General features: G+C 40.6%; 2 protein-coding genes across 8 annotated transcripts in view; one reads left to right on the top strand and one right to left on the bottom strand.

The window, feature by feature from the left end:
- The window catches only part of HEXB (hexosaminidase subunit beta), a 29,275-nt gene extending 22,616 nt beyond the window's left edge, over positions 1 to 6,659 (top strand). Inside the window, exons 7-14 of the mRNA XM_072826836.1 lie at positions 540 to 669; positions 2,003 to 2,183; positions 2,798 to 2,884; positions 4,027 to 4,099; positions 4,767 to 4,941; positions 5,745 to 5,835; positions 6,003 to 6,107; positions 6,491 to 6,659. Coding sequence (XP_072682937.1) covers positions 540 to 669; positions 2,003 to 2,183; positions 2,798 to 2,884; positions 4,027 to 4,099; positions 4,767 to 4,941; positions 5,745 to 5,835; positions 6,003 to 6,107; positions 6,491 to 6,539 — 891 coding nt within the window. The 3' untranslated portion in view covers positions 6,540 to 6,659. The remainder of the gene's footprint in view (positions 1 to 539; positions 670 to 2,002; positions 2,184 to 2,797; positions 2,885 to 4,026; positions 4,100 to 4,766; positions 4,942 to 5,744; positions 5,836 to 6,002; positions 6,108 to 6,490) is intronic.
- GFM2 (GTP dependent ribosome recycling factor mitochondrial 2) overlaps positions 4,765 to 16,703 on the bottom strand; it is a 61,664-nt gene continuing 49,725 nt past the window's right edge. For 6 of the 7 annotated variants that reach the window (XM_072826821.1, XM_072826819.1, XM_072826820.1 and 3 more), the window contains 4 exons: positions 12,953 to 13,132; positions 11,450 to 11,565; positions 7,455 to 7,637; positions 6,786 to 7,057 (listed from right to left, as the gene is read on the bottom strand). In XM_072826821.1, the coding sequence (XP_072682922.1) occupies positions 6,920 to 7,057; positions 7,455 to 7,637; positions 11,450 to 11,565; positions 12,953 to 13,132 (617 nt within the window). In that variant the 3' untranslated portion in view covers positions 6,786 to 6,919. Of the gene's footprint in view, positions 7,058 to 7,454; positions 7,638 to 11,449; positions 11,566 to 12,952; positions 13,133 to 16,703 lie in introns of all 7 variants that reach the window. The other variant, XR_012031377.1, reaches the window with a different exon arrangement.

The raw sequence follows: 16,703 nt of genomic DNA on the forward strand, positions 1-16,703 counted from the left end.
CCCACAGTGTGCTGAGCCTACTGATAAGATATGGTAAATAGTTTAAATGAGTCCTCCAGGTGCCTGGCTGGCTCAGTCAGTAGAGCATGGGACTCTTGAGTGCATGAGTTTGAGCCCACACTGGGCACAGAGCTTACTCTCATGAATGCATGAATGATTAAGTGTTTTTTTTAAGATTTTATTTATTTATTCATAGAGGCACAGAGAAAGAGAGAGGCAGAGACCCAGGCAGCGGGGAGAAGCGGGCTCCATGCAGGGAGCCCGACGTGGGACTTGATCCCGGGTCTCCAGGATCACGCCCCAGGCTGCAGGCGGCGCCAAACCACTGCGCCACTGGGCTTGAATGAATGAATAAGTAAATAAAATGTGGGGATTAAAGAAAAAATTTTAAAACTGACTCCTCCAACATCACATAGGACTATTTAATACATTGTGATACTAGAAAAATGACTTGTTCCGGTATCATTGTGCAAATACAACTGTTGAGAGTATCCTGGACAGATCCACCCCATATATTTTAATAAATATGGCTTTTATAGGGAAGCTATTCTTTGTCTCACGTTTATACACCAACTGACGTCCATACAGTAATTGAATATGCCCGATTACGAGGGATTCGAGTCATACCAGAATTTGACAGCCCTGGACATACACAGTCTTGGGGAAAAGGTAAGGAGTGTCTGCAAGTTGCAAAGAATGAGTACCTGAGGTCCTCCATCTTTTATGAGCTGGTGTTTATTCATTTTGTTCATAAGTGTGGTTTGCACAAAAGTAGCACTGTTGACAGATGGAATTGAATAATTATTGTGAGCAAGGTACTTTAAGCTAGGCGCTGCCTAAAGTATGACAACAAGGGCTAGAGGAAGAATTACAAGTAGAACATGCTAAGTGATTTTAAGAAATGGTTTCATGGATGAGAAGGACACTTAAAATGCTTTTGAGGGATTAAAAAATACATTTATGTTTCTGGTAAAGGGAATATCATGAGGAAAGGCAGAAGTTGGAGTGTAAGCGCAGCAAATAGTAAGCACTAGAGGGTGGTTAGGAACTGGCACTGGAGCCACAGAACCTGGCTTTGAATCCTGTTTCTGCCTTTTATAACCTGAATGGCCCTGAGCATGTTAAAGAATGTCTCATCTCAGTTTCCCCATATCTAAAATGTAGTAACTGTCATGTATTTTGTTGAGGGTTAAATAACAATTATAAATGCTAGCTTTATATTCATTCAGATAATACTGAGGGCAGACATGGGAGATAAATCTGATGAAATACATGTAGAGGGAGGGGGGGCCTTGGGTGAGGAAGGTGGGCTCCATCAGGACACATGGAAACAAGTGAAAGTTAGAGGAGAATCATCACATGATGGGAACCACACTCCGGGAAAACCTATGTGAGGAAGAGGTAACAGACTGGAAGTGGAAAGAACCTGAAGTCCTAGACCAGAATGGCGATAATGGGAATGGAAAATAATGTACGGAACTGAGAGACATTCTGGGTGTGTGGTCCATGGAACTTGGCAACTGACCAGCTGTGTGGAGAAGGACGGAAAGTTCCAGGGAAGGAGCAGGAGCAGCTACCCTAGGAACTTACTCAACAGAGAATTTAGCTTTTGTTAGACGGCATTTGAAGTGCAGCTGGAGTATCTAAAAGTGTCAAAAAAAAAAAATAGGTAAATTTAAAAATAAAAAATAAAAAAAGAGTGTCGAGCAGGGAATCTGAAATACAGATTGAAGCTCAAGAAAAAGGGTTTGGGTGAGCTGGAGATTTGGGAGTTATTAATATTTGAGATATTTGAAGTAGATAAAATAGAATGATGGAAAAGGAAACAGGCACAGGGGATAGAACTCAAGAATCAGTTCCATCATCTTACTTGGAGGAATTTACCAAGGTAACTCCTAGTAAATGTGCTTATTTTTTTCTGTATAAACTCACAGCTTAAAAATAAAATAGTATAATCATGTGCAAAGCCTTGTCTTCGTGATTAAAATACTACTTCTTCTAGGTCAGAAAAACCTCCTGACTCCATGTTACAATGGACATAAGCAGTCTGAGACCTTTGGACCCATAAACCCTATTCTGAATTCAACTTACTCCTTCCTGTCTCAGCTTTTCAAAGAAGTTAGTGCAGTGTTTCCAGATCAGTTCATTCACTTGGGAGGAGACGAAGTGGAATTTAAATGTTGGTATGACAGTTCTTTAAAATCCTTATTTTTTTAACCATTGCATTTGAAGTAGGTATTTGAGGTCTCCACATGAAAAGGGAAGATGTGGGGAAAGATCTCTGCTTGCAAGGTTTTAAGTTAGTAAGATAACTCGAGAGTACAAGCTTTTAGGAAGGAGAATCAAGATGTGAGAGACAGTGGAGATTGAAGACTACAGTGAAGGGCGATGATTAAGCGGGGGAGAATTAAAAAGAAGTAAAAATGCTCTTTGCCAATAGCCTTAGATGGAGAAGAGAGGCATGAAATAGCAAACTAGGATAACCCATAAAGAAGTTATTCTCTTTTAAGATTATTGATTTGAGAAAGCGAGCGTGAGCAGGGAAGAGAGGGAGAAGCAGGTTCCCTGTGAGCAAGGAGCTCAATGTGGAACTCAATCCCAGGACCCTGAGATCCAGACCTGAGCGGAAGGCAGATGCTTAACCAACTGAGCCACTCAGGCATCCCTCATAATAAAGTTTTTAGGCTCAAAACTTTAAGTTTTAAATTTGCACAAATAAAGGTAGGGATGTGTGCTGCTTGACAGAGACTGGGTTTATCAAATTCTAATGCAATTGTAATCACTGTTTTTGTTGAAGGGAGTCCAATCCAGAAATCAGAGATTTCATGAAGTGGAAGGGCTTTGGTGAAGATTATAAAAAACTAGAATCTTTCTATGTTCAGAAGTAAGTTTTTGTAAGCCAACTTCTATTTTATTTGATCTGTGCCTTTTGTAAAACTTTTAGCTGTAGTAGTTGTTTCGTTTTCTCTCCACTCCTTGTCAAAGTGTAGATACTGTTATACTTTGTTATACACAGTGTCAGTGAAAAATCATCAAAAGAAAATAGTATCCACGGCTTTCTTTGAAGCAATGCAATGATGACTAAGGCTTGCAGGAAGTGTCGGAGGGTAGCGCTCAGCTGCTCAGAGATTTCAGTGCGAAGCCCTGGCTTCCCTGTGAAGTCTTTATCACCGTCCAACCTGTAGAATTCGTTCCCTTTGGTCAACTCCAGGAACATTTCTTTTACTTCCTGTGATGTCCAGTAGGATAGGCGCAGCTGCACGGGCTGTAATTCAGGGACTTAGATCAGCCACATTTCATGTGTTCAACAGCTGGATGAGGCTACTGGCTCCCATGCTGGAAAGCGTGAGATAGGATGTCTTGATCATTGCCGAAACTGGGCACTGCTCTAGATTAGTAATCAGTAAGCTTTTTCGTTAAAGGCCCAGAGAGTAAAATCTTTCATAGGCTTCGTGGGCCCCATTCTTGTTTTTTAAACAATATTTACAAGTGTGAAAACCATTCCTCGCTGATAAGCCATACAAAATCAGGCTGTGGGCTATCGTTTGCCAACTCTTGAATCAAGGCAGCTCAGATTCCAGCCTTTTCCTGTTTTGCTCTTTGTGTGGTACATTCTAATTTTCTAATCCTGCAGAATAATTGGCATTGTCTAAATACCAGGAAGTATTTTTGAATTGTCAGCAATCGTTGAATGTTACGTAGTTGACATCACAGGCTAAATCAGTTTCTTCTAAGATAGCCATGAAATTACCAGAGATTGTGGTTTATATACTACGCTGTGAGTTGCCATGTCTTCCCCACTTTGGGACGTGCTAATTATTGGCCCATTCCTTCAGCACATGATTTTTAAGTCCTCTGCTGTGTGACATTCTGCACCATGTGCTTGAAAGAAGGAACCCCAACTTCAGGTTCTGCTATAAAGCTGTGCTGCAGTGAAAGGCCTGCCAACATGACAATCCTTTATAGAAAACTTTAAACATTGTTAAGCTCATGCTCTGAAATAACTTTTTTCCCCCCCAACGGTAGGGTTTTGGATATTGCTTCAACTGTAAACAAGGGAGCCATAGTCTGGCAAGAAGTTTTTGATGATCATGTGAAGGTGAGAAGTATGAAGACTGCTTTTGATTCTGATAATAAGAGAGACTTATTAACATCTTGGAAGGAAGCAAAGTTGTCCTCAACATTACAGGGAAGTTAGCTTACCTTTTAAACTTTCTGTAGACTGAGATTAGTGCCACCTTTACATCTCTCCCTTCCACCCTCTCCCACGTTCCTCCCCCCACCATCACATTATGTCACAAATCAGAGTACTTTGAAGTAAATTCTTTTTTCACAAGGGCAGAACAAACAAGAATGAAGGAGTCTTTATAGCTACAAAGGTAGTTTTAAATTGTCAACAAACACGCTTTTTACTTTCCTTTGGGTAACTGACCGTTTCAAATCTAGTTACGCTATTACCCTTAGAGAAGGGTTAGCGACATCTTCCAAGTAAGGATAACAGCAGTGTACAGATGGGAAGAAAGCCTTAGTCCATTATACCTAACTGGTGTCCTGTATAGGCAGAGGTGAAATCTCCAACCTTAGGGTTGATGAAACTTCTAATTTCAAGTCCCTACAACCATTGTGTTTAGTACTAACTCAGAAGGGGAAAATTTTTTTTTTTTTCCAAGAATCTTAGGTGGTTACTTTCCTAATAACTACGATGGCTTCAACTTTCATTTGTAATTGTTGGCCCTAATCGTACATATCCTTTGTAACTTTAATAGCTTCAGCCAGGCACGATTGTTCAAGTATGGAAATTTCAATCGTATAGTGAGGAACAAGCTCAAGTCACAGCCGCTGGCTTCCCTGTCATCCTTTCTGCTCCTTGGTACTTAGATTGGATTAGTTATGGACAAGACTGGAAAGGTTACTATAAAGTGGACCCTCTTGATTTTAGTGGTAAGTGACATACCCATCATTACGTTGATTGGCTAGTTTTCTTCCTTAATTTACCACTAGGATATTACCAACTCACTATCCTCACTTTTATGTTTGATTCTTGGTTTCTTAAGAAAAAGAGAAGGCCCTGTTCATTTTAAACCTTGTAAAAGTATCTCTTTCCACCAATGAGCATTGTTACTCACCCTACAGTTCAAAGACTCTGGATTGCATTAACCTTGTATCTCCTTCAATGGGCCTTTCCACTGTAAGACACTGAAGCAAGGCTATAGTCTACTTCCATGGGTTTCGGGCTGTGTCGTTTTTGGATCCTGAGGAGTTAGGCATCCTTCGAGGAGGCGACAGTAAGAGGAACAGAGTGGTGGAGCCTTAGGCTCTCAGATCCCTGTCCTTAAGACCAGCTCTGCTTTGTCCAGCTTTCTACACCAGATTTCACAAAATTTCCTTCAAGAAGAAGGATTTTAGTGTTAAAAAATACTTCAAAACTGTAGGTCTGTTAGGAATTGACCTTTCTGCAGAAGGTATTTTCTGAGAATCAGAAGGTGCATCACAGGAGTTAATTGTCACAAGTACCCGATTAAGTTTTCATAAAATTGAAATAAAGTAAAAATATGCTAACAAGCACTGTGGGGATAAAGTTTTCTACCCTTTTTGTGTGAAAAGCCATGAATACCTCCCATGGTTCTGTGGACCCCAGAAGTGTTGGCCTACAATAAAGGTAGAATGAGAAATCAGTTATTGCCTCTGTGTAAAAGCTTTGAGCAGCTTATTTCATTCATACCAATTCAATGATTTTAATGTAGGTTCTCCAGAACAGAAAAAACTTGTCATGGGTGGAGAAGCTTGTCTGTGGGGAGAATATGTGGATGCAACTAACCTCACTCCAAGATTATGGTATGGAATTTAAGTGGTAATGTGTGAATTAAAAATTAAAGTGCCTTATTTTTCTTCTTCTCCATCCAAGTGGTGAAGCACTAGAAATATCCCCAAGCATATACTTTAGATACTTAAGAAAACATGCATTTAAATTGCTTTGGTGGACATGTTGGTTTACCTTTCAGGCCCCGGGCAAGTGCTATTGGTGAGAGACTGTGGAGTCACAGCGACGTCAAAGACCTAGAGGATGCCTACAACAGACTGACAGTTCACCGCTGCAGAATGGTCAGGTAAGACCTTGTCAAAGCAAGGACACGAAGTCCAGGGTGATTTTTTTTTCCTCTATAAATAGAAATGTATAGCCTCTAACAGTTTCCAGTTTATAATTAATCAGTAATTTCTGTAGGAAACGTAATTATTCCTATATGGAAAAGAGATACTTGATTTGAGAAAGAGTGAGGGAGAAGCAGGGAGCCCGATGAGGGGCTTGGTGCCACAACCCTATCATAACCTGAGTGCCCTGATATTGACCTTGGTGTAATTTTTAATTCCATCTTGACCACTTTAACAGTCTTTTTTCATTAATGAATGCTACAGCTAGTGATTCTGATTTAAACTATAACATCAATCATAACATCAATCTAAAACCTAATTCATACTTTATCTGTTCTAGCCGGGGAATAGCTGCAGAACCTCTTTATACTGGATATTGTAACCACTGAATACAAAACAAAAAAATGAGCCTAAACAAAGAAGAAAACGCTACAATCAACTTGATTATGAAATCATGGAAATTAAAATTTCGTATAGTTTTCAAATAAAATATCTTTTTAAAGATTGAACCTCTACCTCATTATATATTACATTTAGAAGACTGGCATCTTGTTAAAGAAGCTCAAAAAAAATATCATGGTGACACTGAACATATTCCATAGTAATAACTTTATACATAATACAGTTCATGTACATAACTTTCAACATCCAAGTTTATTATACAGAGCAGAATGTGCAGCTCCAGTGCCCCTGTCAGTTTAGTAAAACAATAAAAATTCTTCTTAAGAAAATGCAGTAGGTAGGTGCTCTCGAGTGTCTCTCCAAAGACCTAAAGCACTTGGGTCAAGCCACTTCGCCGGCTGAGCAGTATAGATTGGTCTTGAGGATTCATAGCTTGATAATTAGATAGTTCTAAGGCAAAAGTAGCTGAGCCCGATGTAAGCGTTCGAAGCACAGTTGAATAACCCTAATCAAAATAAAATTTAAGACCGTTGTCAAATTTAACCAGGAGGCTTAACCACTGTGGCAGGAACTATTTGATAGGGAGATACTGTGGAGGGCAGGTATCTAGTGTGGGTAAGCTTCAGGTGTATTCCCTGGTCTCCACACTCCGTAAGGTAAGTGCTGGGAAGGGGGAAAAATGGCCATTTAGGCTGGCGCCACAATTTGATATAGCTCAATCTTTGAGGAGAATGGAAATGATCCCACCAAGCTGATGTTACCCCTTGGATTTCCTTAACGATTTAAATCCAAAGACCTAACTAACCTGCCTCCTATAAATTAAAGCCCCGATTGTCTACTTTTCAGCATAAATATCCCCAGTATTAAAAAGAATATATACTTCACAGTCGTTGAGTACCTACCATAATTTCTGCTAAAGGCACAAATCCAATAACAATTTTGTTTTCCTGACGAGTCTGGATTTCCTGAATGGTCCCTCTTCTTTGTGCCAGATCTGCTAGCACAGGGCTGAGGTAATCTCCAGGCACCGTCACCTCGAGATTCATCAGGGGCTCTAACACTTGCTTATCAGCTTTCTTCAGAGCCTAAAGAAGTTAATAGAGTGTTAAACTCCCTTCCTAAAATTAGAAATCAAATTCCCATTAGATTCATAACCACTTGAACACAAATTTTGCCTGTCCTTGTAAGCCTAGAGCTCTAGCAACAAGACATAATAAGCCTGCTTTCACTGTCTACAAAGATAATAAACCAGGTACATGGCCAGGGGGTGCTTAGTAAAGCTTGGTTATATAGAGCACCTATGAACACATGGCCAGAGATAAAATGAAAGAAAATGGTTTTCCCTTTCCACTCATAGTCTGTGTCAGGGCAAATCAAGAAATGTACTACACAAACATTCTCAACAAAGGCAAGAAGAAAAAGCACATAAATAATGTATAAACTGAAAAAAGCCACTGAGGCACACAGGGCAAGTAGTTACTAGATAAAATGAAGGCATTAGGGTCCCCAGGAGAGACAGTCTCTCAGACTATCGCTACATCAGACAAACTGGGTAATGGGTTTTGGAGGACACTCCAAAGACCATAAGTATCAGTGGGTCTGATTTTAAAAGCTGCCTTACTGCTGGAGCCTGCCAGAGTTCAACAGTAACAAAACCATTTCCTATAAATTCTAAGCCTCTGGTTATTAGGTGGGATGTTATAAACTGAGACTAAGCAATGGCAACTAAATACGGGAGCTGGGGCTCTAGAATGTGCCCTCACCTTTACGGTTAGCTGTTCATCGTTCTGTTCCCGCTCTACCACCCACCCCTCACTTCTTAATACTAAGGCCTTAGAGGGGGCATGATCACTGCTTGTATTGTTAAGTAAAGGTTCTGGGGCCTTGAACCCTTTCGTCCCTGATTTGTCACCACCTCCTTTCCTGCCCTTCACCCAACCATTAAAAATGGGATACATGGGCAGCCCGGGTGGCTCAGCAGTTTAGCGTCTGCCTTCGGCCTAGGGTGTGATCCTGGAGACGTGGGATCAAGTCCCACATCAGGCTCCCTGCATGGAGCCTGCTTCTCCCTCTGCCTGGGTCTCTGCCTCTCTGTCTCTCATGAATAAATAAATAAAATCTTTTTTTAAAAAAATGGGACGCATGAGTAAAACCAAGAGTATATTCTCTATCAAAATTTCAAAACACACATAGTAAAACAATCAGTTCAGTTCTTCATAGCTTTAAAATCTAGCCAACTGAAAGGGCTCGACTATAGAAAATACATCTAACAGTCCTTGAATGAAAATAATACTAAAAATAATGACCATCAATCAGCAAACAACTATAAATCCTCTCTTTTTGCAATTCTTATCCAGAGCTTTGTTGCCACTTCACGAAATATCTTTTGGCACAAAACGGAGTGGAACAAGATAAGAATTAAAAGGAAAAGCACTGCAACAAGGAAAGGACTGAATGCTGTGTTACTAAGATACACAGCATCTGTCCTCAGCTGCCTCTTCACATTCTTTCTCTTGGCAAAACCATACTTTTAAGTTTCAAAAACATCTATGTAGCTTCCTCAAAAACCTTTATACTCCACAGACTACGGTCTGAGTGCTCCGGCCTTTACACCACTGGCCTGCTTTGCGACAGTGTCCAAATGTCACAGAGCAACCCAAGATGACCTCATCATTTCCCTTCACAAACATTACTGTGTGCTTTCCTACTCTGTGGATGACTTCATAATCTTCAGTTCACCTGGACGTGCATCTCTGACTTTCCTTTCCCCAAGTAGCTGTAAGATTTCCATTCCCATTGCCAATAAGCTCGTTCAGACCCAGGCCCTTCTCTGTCCCGGACTGTCTCCTCCCTACTAGTTCCTCCTGTATTCCAGGGATCCCTGGGTGGCGCAGCGGTTTAGCGCCTGCCTTTGGCCCAGGGCACAATCCTGGAGACCCGGGATCGAATCCCACGTCGGGTTCCCGGTGCATGGAGCCTGCTTCTCCCTCTGCCTGTGTCTCTGCCCCTCTCTCTCTCTCTCTCTCTCATAAATAAATAAAAATTTAAAGAAAATAAAGATTTATTTGAGAAAGAAAGAACAAGCAGTAGGAAGGGGCAGAGGGAGAGGGAGAGAGCAGCAAACTCCCTGATGAGCAGGGAGCCCGATACGGGGCTTGATCTCAGCACCCTGAGATCATGACCTGAACCAAAGGCAGACACTCAACCGACTGAGCCACCAGGTGCTCCCAAGCAAACAATATTTAAATAATGCTTTTAGAATGTACAGCTTTTTTATTTTTATTTTTTTAATTTTTATTTATTTATGATAGAGAGAGAAAGAGAGAGAGGCAGAGACATAGGCAGAGGGAGAAGCAGGCTCCATGCACCGGGAGCCTGATGCGGGATTCGATCCCAGGTCTCCAGGATCACGCCCTGGGCCAAAGGCAGGCGCCAAACTGCTGTGCCACCCAGGGATCCCCTACAGTTTTTTTAAATAAAAAAAATCTTAGGAAGTATGGACTTGAGGGGTGCTTGGGTGGCTCAGTCAATTGAATGTCAGATTCTGGTACTCAGCTCAGAACTTGATCTCCACACTGGGCATAGAGCCTACTCTAAAATAAAAGGGGCGGGGGGAGAATGGGAACGCCTGGGTGGCTCATCAGTTAACCGTTTGCCTTTGGCTCAGGGCGTGACCCTGGGGTCCTGGGATCGAGTCCAACGTCAGGCTCCCTGCACGGAGCCTGCTTCTCCCTCTGCTATGTCTCTGCCCCTCTCTGTGTCTCTTATGAATAAATAAACAAAATCTTAAAAAAAAAAACACTACACACCTGAACACACAGAAACATTAAGGGCACCTTGGTGGGTCAGTTAGTGAAGCATCTGCCTTCAGCTCAGGTCATGATCCCAGGGTTGTGGAATCAAGTCCCACACTGGACTCCCTGCTCAGCGGGGAGTCGGCTTCTCCCTCTCCCTCTGTTCCTCCCCCTTGCTCATTCTTGCATTCTCTCTCAAATAAAAAAAATAAGATCTTTTTTAAAAAAGAGAGAAAGACATTAAATTCCACCTTCATAAATAAATAAATAAATAAATAAATAAATAAACGAATGAATTCCACCTTCCTAGGTCAGGGACTTAGGGTATTTACATCAACTTTTTATAATTGTGGATTCAAATGAGCTATAGAAAATGAAGTCTCAAACACAGTCTAAAATTTTAGAAAATTGTTTTAAAAAGCAAGTGTTTTAATGCACATCAGTCACCTACAAAACTATAGTCTTCCCACTCTGAGAGGAATGCATGGAGTCACCATTTAGCTTAATTCAGCTCTGGTAGCTTACTGAGGCAAGATGCTCAAGGACATGTAGGGAGGTAAACATTCCAAGAAGACCAGATTGCTTGATACTTTCATAAGGTTAGGTGCTTATCCTGAATTTTTTTTTCAATGAGACTTCTCTGATTTCAATGATCCTTGACTAAGGTAATCTTACTCAAACAGGAACTCCAGAATTGGAACCAACATTACATCTTTAATGTCCTTTATAGTTCATCTTGGGCCCAGGTGACCCCCAAAACATCCCCTACTCAAACCACCAAGCTTACCTCTAACACCTGTGTGTCTGGGATGGGGAAACCAGAAATGCCAGTTAAGGAAACCTGCCTCTTTGTCAAAATCATAAGATATTTCCTGGCCATCACGTTAAAGAGTAATTTCCTAGTTCCTCTTTCAAAAATAACCCTGGTGATTAAGAAATCAAAGACTCTCTAAGGTAAAAAAAACTCTTATTGACTCTAAGGCTCAAAAAGCAACAATACAAGTTTAAGGCCATGCGAAGCACAACTGCCTGTGGAGCAATGGTGCACCGCTGTCAGGAGAGTCACCGTAAAGCAAAAAGGATAACACAGGACAGTTCTATACCTTTTGTACGCATCTTGAGACACAGGCGGAAATCATAGTTGTGGAGGTACCAGGATGGATTATCAGGGAATGTAAAGTAATTGCCACATCTTGAATTGGGGATCCAAGCAACGGTCCTAGGCAAGGGGAAAAAACAACTGGGTTAGCACTCAGTATGCAAAGAGCAGTAAAGACAGGGAGGGGACTTCTGGTTTCCAGTTCACGTAGGCAGTTTAGAAGTTGTTACTCTGTTCCAGCAAGAAAGAAGCAGAACAGACTGAAAAATCAACTCTTCTGGAATCCATAAGAGAGACAACAAAGGACAAAACCACTGCCCCAAAAAACTCGAAAGGCAAGTAAACACAGAAGTCACAGCTTCCTGGAGTAGAGGCTCACTAGCCCAGGAACCACTGCCAGGGTAGGAAAACCTCAACTATAATTGATGAACTGCTGGAAGCTCAGTGTGGACAAGTTTAGGAGTTAAAAACTCCAGGGGCACCCAGTCATAAATCATAAGGGGACCCCCACAACTCAGTGAGATTTACCTCCAGGAGCTCAAGCAGATTCTTACCAAAAGTGTCAGAGAAAAAGCTCCTTAAGCTGCCGACAGAAGGGAAAGGAAATCACTGAAATACTCCAGAGCACTCTGTTCTTACAAAGGCTTGCTGTCAGGAACTAGTTAACTAGAGCCTAACCAGCAGGGGCATCAGCAGGACCTAACTGACTTGGGTGAAGTACCAAACTCCAGTCTACCGTAGCCATCCTATCCATCCTATCCAACCAGGGTAGGGGTGGGGGCGTGGGGTTGGGGGAAACGCGTGCAGTTCCCAGTCCTGAGGCATGGGCTCACTGTAAGACTGAGTCCTAATCCTAGAATTAGAGAATGCTTCCCTTCCCCTACACTACCTCCACATTACTAAAGGTGTGTTTACAGCAGTTCCTTTTAAACAATACATCATTTCTGGCCACCAAGAAAAAATTACAAGGCATATTAAAAAGCAAAAGCACAATATGAATACAGAACAAACATCAGAACCAGACATGGTAAAGATATTGGAAGGATCATGTCACATGATTTACTACGGACTTGAACAAGGTAGACCACATGCAGAACAGAGAGATGGGCAATTGAAGCAGAGAGAGAGAGAAGTCCTAAGAAAGAACCAAAACAAATGCTTGAAATAAAAAACAGTAAAATAAATGAAGAATGTTTTTGATGGGCTTTTAAGTAGACTGGATACAGCTGAACAAAGTGCTGAGTTAGAAACTGTATCCATAGAAACCTCTAAAAGTGAAAAGCAAAGTGAAGACTGGGGAAAAAACAATCAAACAAAACCAAAAAAAACCCCACCCAGAACAGAATATCCAAGGACTGTGGGACAATGGAAAGGGTGTAACATACATATAATGGGAAGAAGAAAACACTATCAACGCTAGAAAGAAAGACTGAAATAATCTAGAATACTAGGAGCGACTCAGGGGTTGATTGTGATACTAAAGCTTACTCTTCTTTGAGTATCTTACCTTGGAGGCACGCACTGTGAATTCCATTTTCAATGGCCTCTTGGGAGGCCTTTGGAAGGTCTTCACTAACACATCCAGCATACTTGAGGACTGGCGTAACACAGCACGTTTCATTTGGTTTTACTTCCAGTTCTACAGTCACAAGATGTCGTTTGTCTCCTAAAGTTCTATCTAAGGTATCTATAAATAAATGGATTATAGTACCTCACAGATTTGTTCCAGAAAAGATATCAAGGTGCCACAACTCACAAAATTACCATCAACAAGTTCAAGGTCTTAAAGAAGATAAAATGGGAGAAAACATTACAGTGGCACTAAATACAATATGAACAGGTAAGAGTAAAAAGTTCTACCAAGAAAACATTTGCTTCCGTCTTTACCAATGTTAAAAGCCAGCTATGAATCACTCATTAATGTTACTTCAGTGTTAAGATGTGTTATGGAAGAAGATCTCAGAGTTTTGATATGCAGATGACACATTTAAACTTTCTGAAATATCTTACATGACTGAAATTCTTTTAATTGCAAAACTGTTATTTAACAGTAAAACATTTAGAGTACAAAAGGTTATCGAATGAAAATTAAAAGGCTTTTTTAACCCTCTCACCCCACAAACTGCTAAATTCCATATTCTTCCAGTAATGTTTTTTTAAGATTTCATTTATTCATTCACAAGACACAGAGACAGAGAGACAGAAACACAGGCAGAGGGAGAAGCAGGCTCCATGCATGGAGCCTGATGCGGGACTCGATCCCGGGACTCCAGGATCACGCCCCGGGACAAAGACAAGCCTCTAAACCACTGAGCAACCCAGGGGTCCCCTCTTCCAGTAATGTTTTATGCATTATGATTTTTCTCAAAACTAGTGACTTTTTTTTAAAGTATCTCTCATTTGCTAACAACCTATAGTTGTCACCAAAACTATGCTGTATTTACGTGAGGGACTGTGTAACAGAACGACACATAGCCCAAATTCAAACTAAGAATTATAACCTACAATTCCTCTTTATAATTCCTTTTTAAGCTTATTTCTATATTATGAAATATTTTTTACTTAAAAATATATAAATATATGCATAAGCTAAAAATAAAGGGAATATTTATGAAACCTAGGACTACTCAGAAATAGACCATTACCAGAAACCTACAAGCCTTCCAAAGCAACCACTATCATGATACAATCATCCCTGATTTTCCAGTCATACCACATATGCATGCATTCCTCAACAATACAGTTCACTCTGTTGTTTTGAATTTGCTATTCTATTATGTACCCTGCAACTTCTTTTGCTTCACATTTTTTTAAGATTTTATTTGTTTTTTTGTTTATTGAGAGAGAGAGAGAGAGAGAGAGAGAGAGAACAAGCGGGTGGGAAGGGCAGAGGGAGAAGCAGGCTCCCCGCTGACTAGGGAGCCCAATGCAGGGCTTGATCCCAGAACTCTGGGATCATGCCTGAGCCAAAGGCACCAAAGCAGACACTTGACTGAGCCACCTGGGACCCTCCATTCACTTTCAATCTGCAGGTGTCTGTCTGAAATGAGCCTCTTGTAGGCAGCATATAGATGGGTTCAGAGTTTCAACTTCTGGTGTTATGGAAGTCCTACCCTAACCTGGTTAGTAAGATAATTCTGTACTTACTTTCAAAATTTGAAGGTCTGCCTTTCATAAAATTTTGGGGTTTGCTGTTTTTCATATATTAGCATTTCTTTTTCTTTATACTTTTGTGCTATATAAGGAAAATTTGCAATTCTTCTTTCATGTTTAGGTTTTTAAAATATTTTACTTCTTAAATAATCTCTACACCTGATGTGGGGCTCAAATTCACAATCCTGAACTCAAGAGTCATACACTTTATTGGCTGAGCCAGCCAGGCACCCCCACGTTTAAGTTTTCTGATTCAGTTGGAAGTGATTTTTGGTTATGGCATGGGGTAGGAATCTAATTAAATCTCTTTCCATATGGATAATTATCACAGGCCCATTTATTGAATAGTCAATCCATCCTTTGCCGACTGTAATAACACTCTGGCATAAATTAAATTTCCAAATATGTAGTAGTCTGCTTCTAGGTTTTCTGGTGTGTTCCAATGGTCTATTTGTCTGTTTCTAGCTTAATTAGTATCATAACCACTGTGGTTTTATAATATATACTCATGTCTGATACACTTCTTTGGGTAAACTTGGTGGCTTCACAATATTTAGTCTTCTTATCAATGAATACTATGGTTGTCCATTTAACTTGGTCTTTTAACTTTTGTTGTAACTTTTAACTTTTAAAAATTTTGTGGATGTACACAATGCCAACCTGCCCCTCATTAGTGATGCATCATATTACTACAGCATCTACTTAGTGGTTTTTTTTACCTTGCAACTAATAAGCACTCTGTGCGGAGACACTTCAAAGACTATGCAAAGATATGGTGCTCCTCAACAAGATACCCAATATTAAACAATCACAGTAACTACAAAATGACTATTTTCCCACTCCAACCCTCCTGTCTTAGCATCTAAGAGTCAGCAGTTGGCATTCCACTCTAAGGAAGAATCCCCTCTTCTTTCCCATTTGTTTATCTATTGTTAGTAGGGGACTCACGAATCCCTACTTTGTCTCAATGGCCTATACCTATTAGACTTAAATGCTATTCTAGTTCATTCAAATATGGCCAGTAGAGCCTCTTCAAGTTGGTTCCTGTATGCTTATGACCTGTCCCCACCGATATTGAGCATTTCCTTTCTTTTTAATACACCATAACGTTCTATTGCTTATTCCAATGGTCTCTTGTTCCTAATAGGTTTTATCTTTTATTTCTTCAAAAATAAATATCCTTCTTTTATATTCTGCATCCAATAATTCCAATATGAGAAGCCTTAACTGTTCTGACTGATGTTTCTACTGCTTTTATGCTCACTGCCTTTTCTCATGATATTGTAATTTTAAAATATTTTTTGAATTGTAAATTAATACTCCTTTATCTGTGGGATTTTCTTTGCAGAATGGGTTAAAGATACATTTATCTCTGTTTTTTCCATTAGCACTTTATTATTTTTTAAAGATTTTATTTATTTATGAGAGAGACAGAGAGACAGAGAGGAGAGAGAGAGAGAGAGGCAGAGACACAGGCAGAGAAAGAAGCAGGTTCCATGCAGGGACCCCAACACAGGACTCGATCCCAGGTCTACAGGATCACGCCCTGGGCCAACGTGGTACTAAACCGCTAAGCCACCCAAGGCTGCCCTCCATTAGCACTTTTTTTTTTTTTAAAGATTTTATTTATTTATTCATGACAGACACAGAGGGAGAGAGAGAGAGGCAGAGACACAGGCAGAAGGAGAAGCAGGCTCCATGCAGGGAGCCTGACGTGGGACTCGATCTCGGGTCTCCCAGGTCTCCAAGATCAGGCCCTGGGTTGAGGAGGCACTAAAACGCTGAGCCACCCGGGCTGCCCCTCCATTAGCACTTTATACTAAATTCTTCTCTAGAGTTTTTCTTCCAAAACCTGGTTCTTATGAATTTAGACTAAAAACCCTATCAGAAGCCAATGATTACAAATTCTTAGAAATTTTGACTCTTGCCCCCAGATATAAACAAGTTTCCTTGTCCTCTTCTTTTATGGAGACTCTCCTAGTAGTTCATTATTTGCATGATCACGTGACCTTCAAGTATTAGGTAAGAGATAACTACTACAGATACCTCCAGAATAGCCAGTAGCTTTGGTGCAGACTTCTTTTCTGAGATTCCTGCTCCAGCTT

This window comes from Canis lupus, chromosome 5, assembly GCF_048164855.1.
Source record: "Canis lupus baileyi chromosome 5, mCanLup2.hap1, whole genome shotgun sequence".
Classification (NCBI taxonomy): domain Eukaryota; kingdom Metazoa; phylum Chordata; class Mammalia; order Carnivora; family Canidae; genus Canis; species Canis lupus.